The sequence below is a fragment of the Uloborus diversus genome, chromosome 2 (assembly GCF_026930045.1).
Source record: "Uloborus diversus isolate 005 chromosome 2, Udiv.v.3.1, whole genome shotgun sequence".
NCBI lineage: Eukaryota > Metazoa > Arthropoda > Arachnida > Araneae > Uloboridae > Uloborus > Uloborus diversus.
In genome coordinates, this window is record NC_072732.1 from 142,210,086 (window position 1) to 142,229,669 (window position 19,584).

The following is a 19,584-nucleotide window of genomic DNA, read 5'->3' on the forward strand; positions in this document are numbered from 1 at the left end:
TTTAATTTCCCTCTTTGGCTTCTTCGGTAATCATATTGTTATTTACATTTCTCATTTCTTATAGAATTGGAACGAAGTTTAGTATAAGAATTGTTAATTCAAGAAATATTTCCCAGATTCACATATTGGCAATAGTCTTTTAAGGATCCAACTGGAAAATACTGAAGGGACAACGACCCAGAAGCTCAAAACGTATCTAACGAATAAAAATAGTTTTAGTATGTAATACAGCACTGGAAGTGATAACATCCCAGGTAGAACACTTCGGTTCATAAACGTTTTTTAAACTTTCATTTTCAAATCAGATTATTATGCTAAAACGTTATGAAACGAAGTTTCATAACGTTTCATAAACTATTTTTTAAACGCTTCATAACCGTTTAAAAATGGTTTTCAACGTTGTGACAACCATTTTAAAACGTTTCTGAAAAGTTTAAACGTTTCGTGTAACGTGTGTACCTAGCATTCGACTAAAGTCCGTCTTAAACGTCCCTTTTTTTTCGTAAAGGGAAGTGAACGGTTTTTTTGTATAAAAGTTAAAATTCAACGCATGTTAAATTCAACAATTATAGGAAGCAAAAGGTGGTTCTGAATTTAACCATATAGTTCCATGGATAACCCTTTCACATTTGATTGTACGTTAGAATGAATTTTCTGGGATTGCATACCACATTCAGTGCTTTGTTTTCTAATTGGAGCACTGCCAAGAGACCACGTGATTATGGAACTAAGATGAATGTTCTTCCAAAGAAATTATTAATAAACCATTTAACTATTGTTAGTTACATCGTTTATTGTGCTAAAAATTATTCAAAAAAGTTTTAATAAAATAAATAGAATATAATGGAATTTCATTTAACTTTTAATGTCTTCTTGCAGTTAAGAAATAGGTTTGGGCTTATGACGTATCTAAATCTATCTCTCTATTTCTATTCCAGTTATGTGATGGCACTTTTTCCTATTATATTTCCTACGAGTATTATCCCACGGTTCCCGATTCCCTTTGATTTACAGATCCCTCTAGTGATACTCAAGGGCACTTTGAGCTCGTTCTGCTTTAGCCAATTATAACTGCATAAACAGTGCTGTATTTGGGAGGAGGCCGTCTCCCGAAATATTTGGGTTTTTAATGTACAAATAATACAAGTAAAGTAAATTGATTTCAAGCCACCTTTTCTTTTGGTGAGTCCCTCCAACAAGGTGAGTTCCATCAAATACTTTTTCAGAACTGCAGCAAAATAAAACAAATATTTAAGGCCGTACCAATTTTCTAAAATAATTTAGAATGAGGTTTTCTTTCTTCTCAAAAAAAGAAACTTATTCTAAAGTATTCAAAAGAAAAAAAAAGTAATACTTTAAATATTTGTTTTACTTAAAGATGCCAGCTTTAGGGGAACTTTTTTTTTTTTTTTTTTGAGGCGGGGGGGGGGGGGGAGGGGTGCCAACTTTAAGGCATTTTATTTTACTTTTTCTTTTTTCTTATTCCTCCTTACAAACTTGAAAAGAGGGAAACTTAAACAATAGAATGATATTTCAACTTGATAATTAATTCAAAATCTGTTGCGTCTGTCCAAGTAAAAAAAATAACTAAATAAATAACCCTTTCAACCGATGAATTTTTACGAGTTGTTCTATTCTAAGATCCCGTGATAGCGGGAATCCCGACAGTTTTTCAAATATATTACATTTCGTGCAATTGCTGTCTTTTGGAACTTTGCAATTCCACGGGAGTCCTCAACTCTGATGGGCAACTAACTCTTCCGGCAGAAGCCAAAAAGCATATTGTGCCTCAAAACCGCCGCCCATAACAGATGCAGCTCACGCATCTCCCTTATCTCTGTTATTAATCACATTATTGGAGGATAAGGACTTCGAAGACAGGAAATGGAACCGAAAACCTCGAGAAGTTGCTGCAACCGTCACTGGACGATGCCTAAAACATACTGCCGAGGACCCTGTGTCATTTGGGCAGGTAATAATAAGATAATGCTAGTTACGTACATTTCATAATTCTCCATTTCCTTAAATCGTGGGAAAAAAAAGAATCCATTCTGGAGGAAGTAGAAGTCATTATGACTGAAATTGTACGCTTGGTGGGAAAGCTTACTGCTGGAGCTATTTCAAGATTTATTAATTGCACATTTTTTTTTTTTTACAACGTGAAGTTTTCTGTAAACTTAGTGTAGGTGGAATTTTTTTTTCCCTTAAACAAAAGTAAATCTTCTATTTTTTATTTGTAACTAATCATTTATTTTATTAAGGCAACAAAATAAAATGAACAAAAACAAAATGAAAAATACATAAATAAAATTAAAAACATATAAACAAATGGCATTGAAATTAAAAAATAAAATCAATAAATATAAATGAAAAGTAAAAAGTAAACTAAAATTTGCTTAGCTTGGAAAAATAAAAATGGCTACATATCAATAGTGCAGTACTTGTTTCTGAGCTTGTCTTAGATACTTTCACAATACTTTTTTTAACTGTACATTTAATTATAGTTTGCTGTTAAGTTCACCTTTAAAGAATAGGGAACATTTTCTTACTCAACTATCTTTTAAAATTTATGCAAAATATGTAGCTCAAAAAATAAAGGAATATGTAACATTTAAGGTAAATTATGTCTCCCAAAGTCAACTATCTGTAATATTTATACATGAATACTATTGTACCAACTCCTATAACTAACACCTTTTCAATATTTAGTCAAAATTTAGCTAATTTAATTACAGTAATTCGAATCTAAAATTACTTTAATCTTGAAACAACTAGAGATAAAAGACTACAGATTGTTGATATTCTGGTACTTAATTTTTGAGTAGGTATACTCAGTAACTAGATTTTTAATCTTTACTTATTTACACCATTCACATATGAAAATGACCAAAGACTTTTCAAGTGCTTTTTCAAGAAATATTGCTTTAAAGACTTTCATTTCATTTAATTCCTATTTTCCAGAAACCTTAAATGGTCTTCGTTAAATTTAAAACTTGCATTTTCACCAAGACTTCTTGTTGTCACATAAAAGTAAAAATGTATTTTGGTTGAGGGGGGGGGGGTGCGTCAACCCTTGTTTTGGAAGCTCGCAGGATTTTTCCCTTTCGAAGAGAAAGGGATCACAATGTTTAAAATCTCTTTAAATTTGATTTCTTTTGATCGAATTATGTTTTCAAGACGAATTAATAACATATCTGTATTTATTTTTCAGCATTAAGATTCCTACGAATTCAAATCGCTGGTAATTGAAACACATATTTGTAATAATTTAAATTTTGACGTAAGTTCATAACCTTCCAGCAAAAAAAAAAGTTAATGAATGAATAAATAAATCAGGTAAACAAAGAAAAAATCCCAATGAAATGAAAAACATTTTTGGCTCTGAAGTTAATGGAAGGCTCTTTTACAAATCACTTAGTCCGATCACAAATTCGATTAACAGCGTCAAATCAGATCTAGTAGATCAAAGTACTTTCATCCATCTCATTCAAATTCAGACTCGGCGATGATTGGCTATTGCACACAATTGATAGCTGGGGAAAATCCCTCTCCGAAGGGAAATATGAACAACATATATAAAAGATAGGCTGCTAAATAGGTAAAGCGCTTTATTTAAGAGGCCGCAGGGGAACTGTGATTCAATAATTGATTACGGAGCGCATACCGGTTGGCTCTTATTGCAACCAATCGGGAAACGCTTTTATTATTTCTGCATTTGAACTTGGTACAGAAGAGGGATCCCTGTTGAACTGGGGAACATGATGTACAAAGGCTGTGAAAAGCGGGGGTGCCCAGTCGCGTGGAACATTTATTATTCGATATTCGAATAGCCTGTCATTCAAGTGGAGTGACGTCGCCTGTTATAGTATAGTTGTGAAAATAAGCTAGCTGCTTAAGGTTTCTAGGGGAAATTTTGATAAACTTTTAAGTATACCAAGTTGCGCTGAACTAGTTAGTGATTAAATTTTAATTGTAAATGTACTCAAATTAAATGCGTACATTTAAAAACAAATTGTATAATGTTCTTCAGTGTTCGGAAGTTCTAGTTTTCTGCCATAATTTTGAAGACTGATTGTAGAATTTTGAAGACTGATTAGTTCATAATCCTTACTCTGATAATTGTAATTTTTTGTCTTTTAAGGGAGGGAAGGGGGGGGGGGGGTGAAGATGTTTCAATGTTTGTTGATGATAAATCATGCGAACGGATGCATAACGATTCAGTTTTAGTTTACTAACTTATTCATGTTCCAATTGGCTCATATCTGCGTTCCTTCACAGAAAACCATAATTTTGCAAACATTTTATAGGTAAAATTATTTTTCAGCATATTTTTCAAGCATTTTTTTGATATGCTCTACTTCTTCACCCTTAACTGGTGAGGTGGGGGTGTTTTAAACTTCAACAGAGCTGAACTCTTATATACAAACGTATTTAATGATTACATTTTACATGTAAGGCTCTATGTGTACATATATGCACTTGAAACCCTACTCCAGTTGTGTTTATGTGCATAAATAATCCAAAAATCATTAAAAATTCCCTGTTTTAATTTGTTAAATGCTGTGGAATGCATAAAAAAAGTTAACTTTGATTTCACATGCTTCCTGCCTCAGCACTTACTCCCCCCCCCCCCCGCGTTGCAACAAAATCACTCAATTAAGGGTTAAACTCTGAATTTTTTTTTCGTTTGTGAAACACATAAACAGCTAAAGACACACTTATCGAAGAATCGTTGCCTGAATTGCGAAACTTCATTCCGCTACTCTTTCCTATTTTTAGGTACTATTTTGCACGGAGCTGCCATTTGTGCAGAGCTTGATTAAATGCCCGATCTTTTAACAATAAACACCATCTCAAGGGGAAAAAAAATGCTTAGCCAAAACACTTGTCCTTTGCTACAAAGCCTGGTTGACTGTAGCCATGTGTGTTTTTAATTATGACGCTTATAAAAGGATGGAAAGAGGAAGTCAAGTCCTAACCAAAATGTTAAAATTCTTTTTAAAGTCTCAAAAAGAACCGAAATTTGAGCTAAAAAGCCGTCATTCCAGCGTCTTTTTGGTGACTTTCCACCCACTTGCCCGGTTCATAATTCATTTTTACTACATTTATAGTTTACGTGGTGAAAGGAATTCATAACACACATAACAGTATGACAAAAGAACCTTTAATCACGATTTTAATTTTTAATTTTGGCAAAAAATTTCTAAATATAACAAAAGAAAACGGCAACTTAGTTTTGAACTGTCAATACAAACGGTAATAGTATTATGTAAATAATTTAGAAATAAAACTAATATCAAATATTCTTAGACTGTAAAAAGATTTTTGCCTCAAAAAGCTACACATTTTCAGAACAATGACCGACTCCAGTCAAGCATGAAAAGTATGAAATAATAATTTTCAAACAAGTGCGATCATTAAATTCTTTTTTCGTATCATAGCTCAAACTTTCGTTTTGGTTATATTTTTAATGCGTACTTGATACAAAGTTATTTCACACAAGCAAGATATCCCGCTTTTTATAGCACTGCGTACCAGGAAAAAAGTGCTGTAAAGATTTTTCTTTACTTTTGCGTGAACAAGAAGAAAAAAAAAATCTTCGAATATTGAATCGAATGCTAAAATTCTCGGAGGAAACCAGAAAAAGGAGGAAACTAGTACAAACAAACGAAATCTTTAATTTTAAGCCTCGCTGATTTAATACATATACGCTGGAATTAATAAAATTGATTGCAAGTAAAGAAATAGCTAGGAGAAGTATCATCAACTGATCTGTTCTCAATTTGGTGCTTAGAGACTCTAGTTATCTTTACTAATAATAAAGCTGAAAGTCTGAATCTCTCGATGTCGGGATCTCTCTGACGCACATAGCACCTGAACCGTTCGGCCGATTTTCATGACATTAGGAACAAAGTTAGTTTGTAGCATGAGAGGTGTGTACCTCGAAGCGATTTTTAGTAAATTTGATTTTGTTCTTTTTCTATTCCTATTTTAAGAACATTTTACCGAGCAAAGTATCATAACATGGACGAGTAAATTACCATAACATGGGCAAGCAAAGTAACATAGCAGATTTGCGAGGAATTCATCATCCATTATTTGTAAATATATAGTCGAACCAAATGACCTTTCAATTTTCTACTACGGGCAAAGCCGTGCGGGTACCACTAGTTTATGAATATATGCGTATTGTGCATCATCTCCAAGAAAGAAAATTTATGATTTCATAGTAGTAATCTAAAAAAAAGCAAATATGTGCGTGACATATCACTTTGTTTTGCTTCATAATAAATTTTACTCTCTATAACAATTAGTGGGGCAAAACTTTTCTCCTGGGGGGAGGAGAGAGGGTTGGTTCATAACTTCATAATAGTCCTAGCCAACGGCTCGAATTTAGCTTTGCATAATGATCGAATAAAAATAGGGAAAAAGTATTATTATAACTATGGAAGCCAGATCATTTTCCTATAATGTTTTTTTTTCTAAACGTTCTTTTAGCATCTTTGATCAAGCTTTTTGTAGCTGCCTACTCAAAGAAAAGAACAGGAAAACTGGCAAAGAAAAGAACAGGAAAACTGGTAACAATAATTTTCCTCTTTTTATAAACCCTTCTAAGAAAGAGTACACTATACATTATCGTACGGACACATCCTGAGAATTCGAAGCTTTAAAATAAAGGCAATCTATTTATTAAAAATATGTGGATTGTGTTGCAGTTCATGCCATCTTCACGTGATTGCGCATCATTTGTAAAGTTGATGAACCTGAAAATTGACAATAAATCAACTCTAATCCGCCCATCGGTGACTGCAGACTTATTTATTTATTGATCGCGTTCAAAAAATTTTTTCTATTTATTTTTCTTTCTTTGTACCCCTTCTTTACTTTCTCTCCTCTTCTTCATTTTTTGCCTCCGGCTATTAAAGCAAATTCATTTTAAAAAGTTCTATCCGACTATGTTGTATACGATATTCAAAAGCGTTATCAACTGAGGCGGTTAACGCTACTTTATTTCAAAGCGCTCAATCCATAATCAAGTCCGTATTCAGAGGGGGGGGGGGGGGGGGTGACGCCCCCTGAAACCCGTAATGTTTTGTAACGTGCAACAGAATCAAGGTTTTTTTTTACTTTTTTATTCCAGAAAGGAAAATAACAATAGTTTTTTAAATTCTTAATTGTGTAACTAATTAACGAGTAAAATTTTGTAGAAATACAGAATTAGCTATTTCATAGATTATTCTCATTAGCTGCAAAGCATACTTGAAATTTAGACACATATTAGGACTTCCTGCTCCCTTTCACAATTCAATTCAGGGCCGTCCAAGGCCAAGACAGGTCTCTTGTCAATTTGGTAGACTTTCCCTCACCCCCCCCCCAAAAAAAACCTCTTATAAAACTTAAACTACGCCGAGGCTCGACGAGAGGCCACGTCAGCCTAGTCGGAAACTAAGGGCCCGGGTCTTGGGGGGGGGGGGGTTGGGCGGCGACACTGACGCGAAAAAAAAAAGGAAGAATGAAAGGAAGGAAATAAAGAAAGAGAAGGAAGAAAATGAGGGAAAAAACTCCAAATAAGAGAAAACGTAAAGATTACAAGGGGCCCGCCTTGGCTTTCTGCGGCCCTGACTACGCCGATTTCGAGACTCCCCGAGGATCGGGCCCCAAATTTCCGATTAGGCTAGTATCTGATTATCAAGATGTGCCTGATTCAGTTTTTTGATACATCCCGTTTAAAAAAATGCAAAAATCACGATTCTCGCGTTTTTGCAGCACATTTTTCAAGATAAATTTTTGCGAGCTAAACTATTTTTATTTGTATAACTTTTTAAAGGTTTTGTTTGACTATTCTTCTTCATATTTTTGTAGTCTCAATTACTCCATATAAGGCCTCAAAATACAGATTTTTTTTATTTATCTTTCAAAAATTTCCCGGGGGAGAAACCCCTGGACCCCCCGAAATGATGGATATTCTACATCCCATTTAAAGGGCCACGAACCTACTCACTAAAGTGAATAAAATATATAATAAGAAGTTAAAATTAAAATAAAAGCATCAGGAGCATTAAAAAACGACGTGTGTATGTATGTGTGTGCGTTAGGGCAATGTGCGAAACCGGGCCTCTCCCGAAGAAAAAATTTTGGATACGGCCTTGTTCATGATGTTCTACACCCATTTATAGCGGAGATGCAATTAGCGAATTTATGGCTATAACGAAATGGCTTCTATTCCCCTTCACACGTTTTAATGTGTATTATATTTAACTTGTTATAAAGAAATTACGGGCACAAAGAAATTCTTATTTGATCCCTCCAATTTCGTTATAAACGGGGGCCTACTGTAGCAGAAAATAGGTGAGGTTACTGAAACGGAAATAATGAAGGTCAGTTGTTTAAATCAGCAATGCCAATATTTCTTTGAATCATCAAAAAGGTGATGAAATTTGATCAGAGGAAGTTGAAGAAATAGAAAAGCACAAAATTGACCTTTTACCTGACGACATTTAATGTTATTTCCGCATTGTTTAAATGTTATTTCTGAAATGGACCAATTCTTTTAGTTTGTATTGATGCATGATTCTCAGAAAGTTATAAAACGCAGCTGATGAAGATGAAGAGAAAACAGACGTAATTAGGACATTTAAAAGAATGTGCTACGCGTTTCTTTATTTTAGATTGATGGAACAAATTCTTTGACTGTTCTTTGTTTATTGAAAATGGTCTGACCCTGAGCCAAATGACCTCGCAAAAATAAGATTTAAATTAAATATGTTCTTTTTTGTTGGGTGTTAATGTTAAAACAAGTGTTTTCCAAATGAAAAAAAACTAAAAGGCCTAATCTTTTTGCAGTAAATAAAATAATTTAATTTAACTTTTTTAAAAAAAGGACCAACTTTTTTTTTTGTAAATGAGAGCAAATTAAAGTTTTAGTTATTATATGTATGTGATATTTGAAAAATACTGCACATTTAATTATTTACATAAAAGTTACTTAGAAATAATGCAATTGTTCCACATTGTTCATTAATTACTAATTAAGTGTAGATATTATTCGCAAATAATGTGTTTTGGTTTACAAGGTCCATGATTTAAATTAGATCCCTACTTCAAATCAGCTAATTAAATTATAATTTCATGGTTTAATAAATACCAGTTCATCAAAGTCAGCGTGCATTATTTATGTAAAATGATGTCATCAAGACTAATTGATAAAATGTAGTTTGATGTTTAAAGTGCAAAGGCAACATATGATTGTTGGGAGCATCATTAGATTAAGACACGCAAAAATAAAAGTTATACCATAACAAGCTTCCGCTATGAAAATACGGGCACGAAAACATAGTGGTGCAGTAACCTTCCAAAAGAGTTACGCGGTAGTCAACGCTCGACGGGGAAAAGTAAGCTAGCTAATCTGCGGTTAAAGTTAATGAGTTGAGGTTGTTGAAATAACAGTAACGATGGTCTAGCGAATTACTAAAGAGCGAAATGTGGTATTCTTTGTTTTATGTTCGTGGGAAAAATTAGTTTTGCGGTTTGCCACCGTAGTCTTCCATACTGTTGACTCGTTATCACGTAATTTATTACGAATTAAGATTAGCTTACAACCTTAAATTATCGAATTTTGGAGATTTAAATTTCTATCCGTTTGATGTATCATTAAAGCGAACGCTATAAGTGGTTTAGTAGTGCTTGTTTAGTCTTCAGTTATAGACGAAGGAAATCCGCTGAAACTAAACCACTAAACTTTTAGATGGTTTATGCGATATTTTGAGAGAATACCATCGCACCGCGTGGGTTTTTGTAAACTAAATTTAATTTCAATTATTTAAAACGGTATTTGTGATCAAAAGGTTGAAAGGATTACGCAAACTATTTGAAAATGGTAACTTATAATAAAAGCTTATTTCCATTTTCAATAGACTATATCGGAGCTACCGATTCAATAAATTCATAGAATACAGTAAAGTCCTTGATATTTCAACAGGGTTTGCACACTCTTGATCCACGCACCATTTCGTAAGAACCAAAAAAATTTTACTTTCGAGCATCTGCAAAACATATGCTTTGCTAAGTTTTGATGATGGGTGTAGCAAACATGTCTAAAATTAGCATTTTTCTTGGTTATCACTACTAAGTATGATGGATCTATGAGCCTGCTTAACATCTTGAAGAAAATATTCTTGTGCTAACCCATCCTCTGCTGTCCTTTTATACTATACTTTACCATCTATTACCTCTTCCACTATATTACTCTTGTTCGGTATACTATTCAAATGCTGTTTTTGTTCCATCGCCACTCTTATAAAACAAAAGTTCAAGGAATGTGCGATCTTCATGACTGATGCATCAGATGGAACAGATACGTGGAGGAAAAGTTGAGAAAGATATACAAAGACTTACGTGGATCACTATTGTCTTGTTCGTCCCTCTTCCTTTTGTTGCTGTTGCTGTTGTCTTCAAGAGGATTAGGGATGCCGAGGATGCCGTTGATGGAGTATGAGGGTCTTTGGTCTGGATGTGACGTCACGATAACCGTCGACGTCATTTGAGGGCTTGGACTATTACAACTAGAGGTAACCACGTGTTTTGCTTTTTCAGCTGCTTTATTCCTTACGATTCTGAAAGTAAAGGTTGAGTTTGTTAATTACTTTTCAAGATCGTTTACGCATTGGAAGACTTTGTGAAAAATCATGAAAGAAAATTATGATTGGCATAATGACGCCGTTAAACCAAATTTTAAGCCGAAAGAAGTTTAAAAACTTTTGATTTGAGGAATTGTAAGGAGTGCTTTTGTTTTCCTCTAAAAACTTAATAAATAATTGTCACACCAGTTACTTTCATGTTCAAGTGCTTATTGTGCATTGAGTGACACCACTAGCGCAGCCGAAGGGTTTTTTTTTTGATCAAAAATACCTTCTAGAGGGTTTTTTATTTAAATAATAAGTACCTTCTGGAAGGGTTTTTTGATTAAAAAAAAGATCTTCTGAAAGGGATTTTTTGATCAAAACACCTTCTGAAGGTTTTTTTTTTTTTTTGATCAAAACAGCCCGTTTATATGCATAAACTACTGTATTATCATTTGCATTTCTGTTAAAACCAATGCCTCTGGGGGGTGTTTTCACCCCCCCCCCTTGCTGCGCTCTTGAGTGACACGAATGATTTCGCTTTTAAAAGTAATTGGACCTAAGATAAGGATAAAAACCTAAACGTACGAGAAACTTTTCATAATAGGAACTGTGAAGACTGAATAACTCTTATATTTTTGTCTCCTATTTCATTTTTCAAAGTTTCCTCTTGTGGCGAATTAATTATATTTCAAATATGCATTGTGTTATGATAAATGATCATCAAATATAAAAACTAATTCAAACAACTACCTGAAGCTAAATTCTTGAAGTTTTGTCGCCGTTCATTTCGTATCAATAAAGGTACCACTGCGTTTCGAAAACAATATTTAAATAATGTATGTGCTCAGATTTTTTAAAAATTAAGAAATTATTAATAAAATAGCAGCTATGATAAATTGTTATTAATGGTAACTTTACTTATAGTTCTTAATTTTCAGTTGAAATTGTGGTTGTGCTACTTCACAAGTAGTAGAATAATGCCTTTGGATTACCTGGAGTAGTTAATGCAACAGGCTATGTTTGAGTTGTATCACTATATTTTTAGCGGCAAAACATTCACCATAAAACCGATGCTTTTGTAGATTTGAAGAATCCTTATTATAAATTTAAGTAAAATAATTCTTTTTTTTTTTAAATGAAATTCAGATATGCGTTAATGCCATCAATGTTCATGTTCCAAAACTTAATTTCAACAAACAGAGCTTCAAGATAAAGACTATTTTAACACCCTTTTACTATCACTTATGCATGCGCAATTCAGTTTCTCTTTTAGAAGATTTATTGGAGCAGTGGAAGAAGACGAATGCTGCTTCATTAGTCACAAGCAAAAATAAAAACGATTTCGGGCAAACTGGAGCACTGTGTATATAAATGTTTAGCTGAGCCCACCCGCAGCTAAAGGCAGCAGCCACCCGCAAAGGCCCAGTTGGACAGGTCCCAATTTTCCCCGCCGTACTTAAAATATTAAATCTTTACAGAGAAACGTGTTAATCCAGGTGCCAGTAAACAACAGTTTATTTTCCAAAATATGAGTATTAATTGACTGCTGGCGGAAAATTTGGCGACAGTTTTCAATTGAAGTTAAAATAAGACGTCTTTGCCTTAAAGTAATATTTCAACTTGTTTTTTATTTATTACTTTTTCTAAAGCTGTTCTGTAAACGAGAAGCAAAATTAATTTAGTAAGTAAAATACTATCTTTTCGTAAACTTGAGAGATTTTTTTACACACACACACACACACACACACACACACACACACACACACACACACACACACACACACATATATATATATATATATATATATATATATATATATATATATATATATATATATATATATATATATATATATATATATATATATATATATATATATATATATATATATATATATATGTATATTTATATAGGGGGAATGTGAAAAATAATATATTCTATATTCAACCAGCTCATAATTGCGGCTAAAGCATTAAATGTATTTTAAATATTTGGTGTTATGCTTGTAGTCCACCTCCAGGCGTGCACAGTAAGTGCAAAATAACAAAATAACGAAATAACAACAGATGGAAAAATTTATATATATATATATATATATATATATATATATATATATATATATATATATATATATATATATATATTAATGAAATACTTTTTGACATAATCGGAAGCTTGTTTTTGAAAAACTGTAGACAGTATAACAAAAGGGAAAGAAAATTGATTGTAGGGTGCAAACAGAATTGGTAAACTATGGAGGAGTAGGGCTTAACACTATGTCACTATGTCCAAACTCAATATTGAGATGTAAGTATCACGATCTTTTGCCACAGTGGTTGCCATTTCATATTTAACAAAAAAGTAACCGGTCAGTGGTGGTACTGGTGGGGCATCCTGTGGCTACTGGAATGAGATTAGCGAATCAGGCTTTTTATTGCCGGCGGTTGTCATTCAACTCATTTCGTATTTATTCGCTTTGACGAGGTTAAAAAGAATATCTTATTACTGCGCTATTTTCTCCGGATTATCACCAAAAAAAAAAAAAAAAATAACGTACTGCGAAACCTGTGGTGGAGTTTTAAAACAAATCTATCAGTGGTTTTGCTTTACTAAATGACACATTAAATATTTAAATGTAAAAACTGAAACCTTAATCCTTAGCAGATTTAGTGTATAAACGGTTTTAATAGTGGCTTGTTGACTGAAAAACAGCCTAGTAGCAAGATATTTCTTAGACCTTCTTAAAGCGAGTAAAAACGAAATCGAGTTCGGCCAATATGAATGACAACCACAGCAATTAAAAGCCTGATTTCTTTATCTTGTTCCAGTTGCCACATGATGCTTCACCAGTACCATCACTGACATGTTACTTTTATTAAGTTTGAAATTCAACTTTTATGTTTCTTGATTTCTATGTGTAAGGAACTGTGATTTCTTACTTAAAACGTAAATAGTTCTAAATATTGCTTGACTTGCGTCCCAAAAGTAACGTATTTGGTATGAAAAATATGGAGTATCCGGTTTTAATAATCATATTGCAGATTTGAGAGAGGAAGGAGTAAGTTTAGTTTAGCTCCGATTAACTCTAGGTTGATTGATAGTTTTTTTTTTTTTTCTGGTTTTCTCTCATTTAATATGAAAATGCGTGCAGATCCTTCAAGATAGCAACTCGATACCCCTTTAAAAAAAAAAAGCCTGCTGAGGCACTTAAAAACCAAAACAAACTCAGGAAAAATGAATGAATAAATAAATAAATAAAACCAAAAATTCATTTAAAGAAAAAAACTATTTTTTTAAAAAAATTTATAAACAAAAGCTTTTGAAAATATATGTTTGAAAAAGTTCAACGGAATTTACTTTACAAAAATATTTTAGTTTCATTCAACTATCATAAATGAGCCATTTCACGAAAAGGCCTCCATTTTGTTCCCGTATTGTACCTACGTCTGTAATTTCTTAAACAACAAAACATCTTTCATTACCCTCAAGTTATTATTTTTAATTTAATGAAATGTATAAGCAGTCCGGGTACAAAATGTCCATTTCTTCATGGAATGACCCAACTGCGCAGTTTACTATCCTTATTGTGTAAAACAATAAAGTCCCAATTTGCCAAATCTGCAAGAATAATCCAAAACATTAGCTCCTCTTCATTAAACGGAAAAACTTCGATTGTTTTAGTTCCGAAAAACGCTACTCTCTTCAAAAAATAAATAAAAAAATAAAGATTCAAGATGTGATATGACCAACTGAATACATCTCCAATCTTAATATTTTCCAGAAAATGGAAATAGAAATTTGGAAGGACACCAAACTCGGTGTCCAACTGCTTTCACTCCGTTGCTCCATCATTATTACAGGCAGCTATTAAGAGATTTGCGTCTCCGAAATGAGAAAACAACCTCCCCCGACTGCGCACAACAACTAGAAATTATGCAATAAAAGAGAGTTTACTTCTGGTCGAAGGCAGCGAAGCGAGACTTTTTTTGCGGAAGCAAGACAAAAATCGGACTAATAATGAGACCGGAGCGCATGCTTCGAATTGGAGTCTTGAAAACCGTTTTTATCGATAATTTATAAATGCACCTTCTCTGACATGTTTACGAGGCGCCTAATTCAGCCCGGAATGAGGCAGGAATAAGTTTCTCTCGTTTTTTGGGTTCAGTAATAGGACTCAATTGGAGACCAATTTTTGTTCCTCTCGGGTAGTAATTTGCGAGGTATAAAGACGGCATAAGTCAGCTCAACTATTATTTGAAATGATAACTACTACCCTGAATGTGTTTACGTCTCGGTTGTGTAAACTACTACCAGCAGTTAAAGAAGCTGGTAGTTAACTTCGAGCAATATTTGCACATGCTACGATTCCGTTCTGTTACATTTTAATTTAATTTTGTTTTCCATTCGCAATTCCAACGAACTATAGGGGGCACTGTAGCCAGGGCCGGACTGGGTGGTCAACAGGGCGCGGGAAGGTTGAGTTGAAGGGCGCCGATTTAGCCTCCATAACATCAAAGAAATTAAGATTTGGTGTGAAATTTTTAAGGGGATAAAAAATCGTTGAGAAGTAAATAAAGCCATTTTTTTTTTGTTACAGAAAATGTCCAAACGAGAAGTCATATTTTTTGCAAGTTAAAAAATAGTAGGAGAGACCTCCCCCCACAAGAGTGTTGGCACATCCCCTTAAATATTACTGATTATTCCTAGAAAGAGTCCCTAAAAAAAGAGAGAAGAAAGACCACCAAAATACTCCCTGAAAATTTGAGTAACGCCGGGGGGCGGTTGGAGGGGGGGGGGATTTCTAGTTTCGAAGAATGGGAAGTTTTGCTAAATGTTTCTTAACAGACACTACTTCCGAAAATTCATTTCTTGTTCGTCCTTTTTCAGAAATGCATCGTTCACTAGTTAACAGCATTAGGAAACCCCTCTTGCCGTGATACTTTTGTGTGTGTGTATGTTGTCGATTGAATTTGACTGGTATCTGCAGTTGTTTTAAAACATGATGCTGTCATTTTGTTACATGAATTTGTCGATTCCTTAAACTGACGAGGTTTTCTCTGTGCGATCGATACTCATGCCCAGGTTTTTTTTTAGTTTTTTTCCTGCTTATGATAGTTAGTCATACAACATGCTTCTGCAATTCAAAATTAAAAAGAGATGTATATCAGGTTTGAAACTGTTGTCCGTTTTCAAAGACTGTTAAAAAAATTTTTTTTTTCACTTTATTTATTGTGCTAAAGTTAAAACTCAAAAAGAATAAATTAAAAATACCATTTCATTAAAAGTATTTTTTTTTCTTTGCACTCTTAAAAATCTCTGCATGGTGCTTCTTTAAAGTATTTTAGCTATGCAATTATTTTGAGAGTATGAGAGAGTGGTAATGAATATCAGGTCATTACTAGTTTCTATAAATGTACCAACACCAACTTAAAGAAAAGAAAGGTATGTTTTTGGATGAATAGCAATACAAAAAAGGCATTCAGTCATGAAGGGAAAACATAATTTTACAATGTGGGTAATAAGTCAAGAAATGTTATAATTTATCAAAAATAAAAATTAATAAAGAAGAATTAAGATGAAGAATTTAGTGTGGATGTGTATATAACATGAGACACGACACTGATGATTAATTAATTTCAGTCCTCAAAATCAAAAGATTATTCGAATTATGTTTACTCATTTGTTCTGTACTTATAGTATACTATTATTTTTTTGCATCTCAATCATTGCATAGTCGAATTTGACACGAATGTAATGAAAACAGCTTATGTATGCTATAAAGTAACTGCTCCCATGAAACCATGAAAATGAGTTAAAATGTAACGTTTTTTGCTTAATGTTTGGAATACATATTTTTTATAAATAAAGCATAAGTAATATCTAGAGTCTTTAAAGTCTATTTTTAAAGTCTGATTTTTTTTTTTCAAATCTGATATTTATTTATTTATTTATTATTAGTATGATTAACAACATGATCATGTCATAGCAAATATCTTGGGTGAAAGTTACAAGAAAATACAACCAATCGAACTAACTCATCCAGTAAACCTTATTGCCTCTTTGCTTATTTTGATAACACTGGAACTGTTGGGAAAAGTTCGAAAATTAAATTATTTAAGAAATCATTTTTTATGTAGAGATATACATTTATAATTACTATTATTGTTTGTGACCATTATAAGGAATAAATGAAAGAGTTAGTTAATTGATAAAACTTTTGCAAAAAAAATCAAAGATTTCAGTTTAAAAGAAGAACAAATAAATTTCTTGACCCCCCCATGTCCCATTTTCCTCTTCTTGCCTAATTTTTTCATTTAAGAATTCCTTAATTTTTTCGAAGTAAAATTAAAATTACAAGTTTTTTGTTCCGCAGGGTAAAAAAACAGGAGGGTTTTTCTCGTGATGATATTTTTTCCTAAACATTTTTAGATTAGGATCTAATTTTTGAAAATTCGTTTCAGAAATTCTCGCTGTCTAAAGTGTTACTTTTTTACGTTTCCATTCATTTTTATGGTTCTGTTGTCTTAAAAGTTTAGAAAACTTTTTTAGTGTGAAATTTTGTTTTTGAAAACTGACGCAACCTAGAAAGAGCCGTCATAAAATGAACCAATCATATTAAAAAGAGAGGGAGAATGGAAAAAAAAATAGTTCAAGGACAGGCTTGATTTTAATCTTTTTTACTTTTTAAAATAATAGTTTTCAATTGATAACACAAGACTTTTCAACTTATCTAAGTACGTTGTTTTTTTAATCATATGTACTATCGAAAATTTTGCTATATCATTTGTCATTTCGCAGCTAGATCATAATGCAGTTAATTATGAATCATAGATCGTAATTCTATAAGTTAAGATTATACATAAAGAAAAATATTTTCGCAATTAAAAAAAAAAAAAAAATGAAAACTGAAACGAGTAACCTACTGTTGAAAAGATCCTTGACTTAATATATTCAATTTTGCTGCCGCTTCAAAATTACTTGTTCACTAATGCAAAAATCTGATCCAAATGACTCTTTGATTCATGTAAGTAACGGCAAATTGGACCTCTGTAGTCTAACTGCATAGGATTTATGATAGTTGTCATCCCTTGTCAAGCAGAAATCCACTGCTACGAATCCCCAAGCATCGCATATCCTTATCCATAAAAAGCATCTTAAAAGGCGTCATTTAAAGCCATAAAACAAGTGTGTCCCCTATATGTATGCTTCCTTTTTTCTGCTTACCAAAAGATAGTTACTCAAAAGCTCTTGCACAGTACAAGAATGCTTCGAAAGACGATCATAAAATGCTTTACTGATTAGAATCTTTAACTTTTATTCTGTGAAAGAAAAAGTTCTCTTTATTATTTAGGCTTTATACTATCCTGAAATGTGTATAACTATAACTGCAGATAGAAAACGAATAAGGTTATTTCGATATTTCTCACATTACATTTCTAATATAGTCTTTCTTGACTCCTATTAATATTCGTAATACCAGTGGCGTACCTAGCATGGGGAACACTTGGAGCGATAATTTGTGATGTCACCCCTCCCCCCCCCACTTCCTCGAAACGCAAAAAAAAAAATTTTAGATTTTATGTAAACATAAAAATTTTACAATTTTTAGAAACAACTGTATTTGAAAAACAAAATTTTAAGTGGGATAATATACAAAAGACAAATAAAAACTATGAATGTTTTTTATGTAATTTGCCCTAGACGAATGTGAGCGTCGAAAGATAAAAAAAGGAAGGGATTCTGTGAAATTGTTGGCCCCGCGTAATTACTTTAAACGTATCTCACATACAGGGAAAGATAATCGGTTTTCAGTTTTTTTGGTATAAGAGGTCACTACTAGGGCTAAGTATTGACAATTTGAACCTAATTCTAAGTATAGAAGTATGTAGTAATTCCATGATGTGGAGTGGGAAATATTGGGGTCCGGGCGGTCCCACCCCCTGGAAAATTTTCAAATTAGAAGTCTTAAAAATGCATTTCAGCTTCATATTTTTCAAAAACTTGCAGTTCTACTTTTGGTGTCACCGCCTCCCCCAGACAGGTCAAACCCGGGGCGGAAAGCCCCCCCCCCCTTTAGGTCACCTTAACGACGTCACTAGTAGTAATACCTTTGCATTTTACTTATTAGCGACATCGTTATACATTCCTTCTTCAGACTTCTTTTCGCTCTTAATGAATTGTATTGTTTCATTAATGCAAAATTTATCAATAATAACCTTCATAAGTTAACAGGATAGCAAGGGGGGGGGGTATAGAGCTTCATCTGAGGGAAAGCACAGATTAAAAAACTTCCCAAAATGATATAAAAAAAAGCATACAATGTAATAATGTAATGATTTTATGCAGAAATTCAATAAAAATATGTTTAAGATGATTTTATGTTAGACAAGGGCGACAACTCCCCACCGCCAGGGCAATGACGAACTCCCTCGTCCAAATGCTACGCCTCCCCCCCCCCCGAGAACGTGACCCCCAAAATGAAATTTAAAAAATCTCTTAAGTTACCCCCCAAAAAATTCAATGCCAAAGGTTATGCCATGATCCCCTTCCTTTGTGCACACCTCTGGCTAATAAGACAGTGAAGGAATTATATCTTTTACAAAAACTGGAATATGTTTTGAACACAAAGCTTGCCAACGGCAAAGATCTTGAACTTTTGTTATGATTTTAATTGACAAAATTTGAGTTTAAAATCGAAAAATGTTTTATCTTTAAAACTGTTCGGCATCTTTATTGTTTAGTCCAGTAATTCCCCAACTGTGCACCGGGGAGCCCTGCAGTGCTCCTAGGACCACTTCGAAAATTTGCTATTTTTGCTCAACTAAATTAGACTTATTTATGACACCTTTTTCCATTTTTTTCAGAACTGCAGGATAAATAAGGGCTATTCCATGCAGATACACGACTCGTATTTATTTTTGACTGTCAGTTACAAGTCATACTTTTATTTTGGGAAGGGCG

General features: G+C 33.1%; 1 protein-coding gene across 1 annotated transcript in view; it reads right to left on the reverse strand.

Moving 5' to 3' along the window:
* The window catches only part of LOC129216580 (paired box protein Pax-2-like), a 74,563-nt gene that overhangs the window by 31,710 nt on the left and 23,269 nt on the right, over window positions 1-19,584 (reverse strand). The window contains exon 5 of the mRNA XM_054850795.1: window positions 10,396-10,613. Coding sequence (XP_054706770.1) covers window positions 10,396-10,613 — 218 coding nt within the window. The remainder of the gene's footprint in view (window positions 1-10,395; window positions 10,614-19,584) is intronic.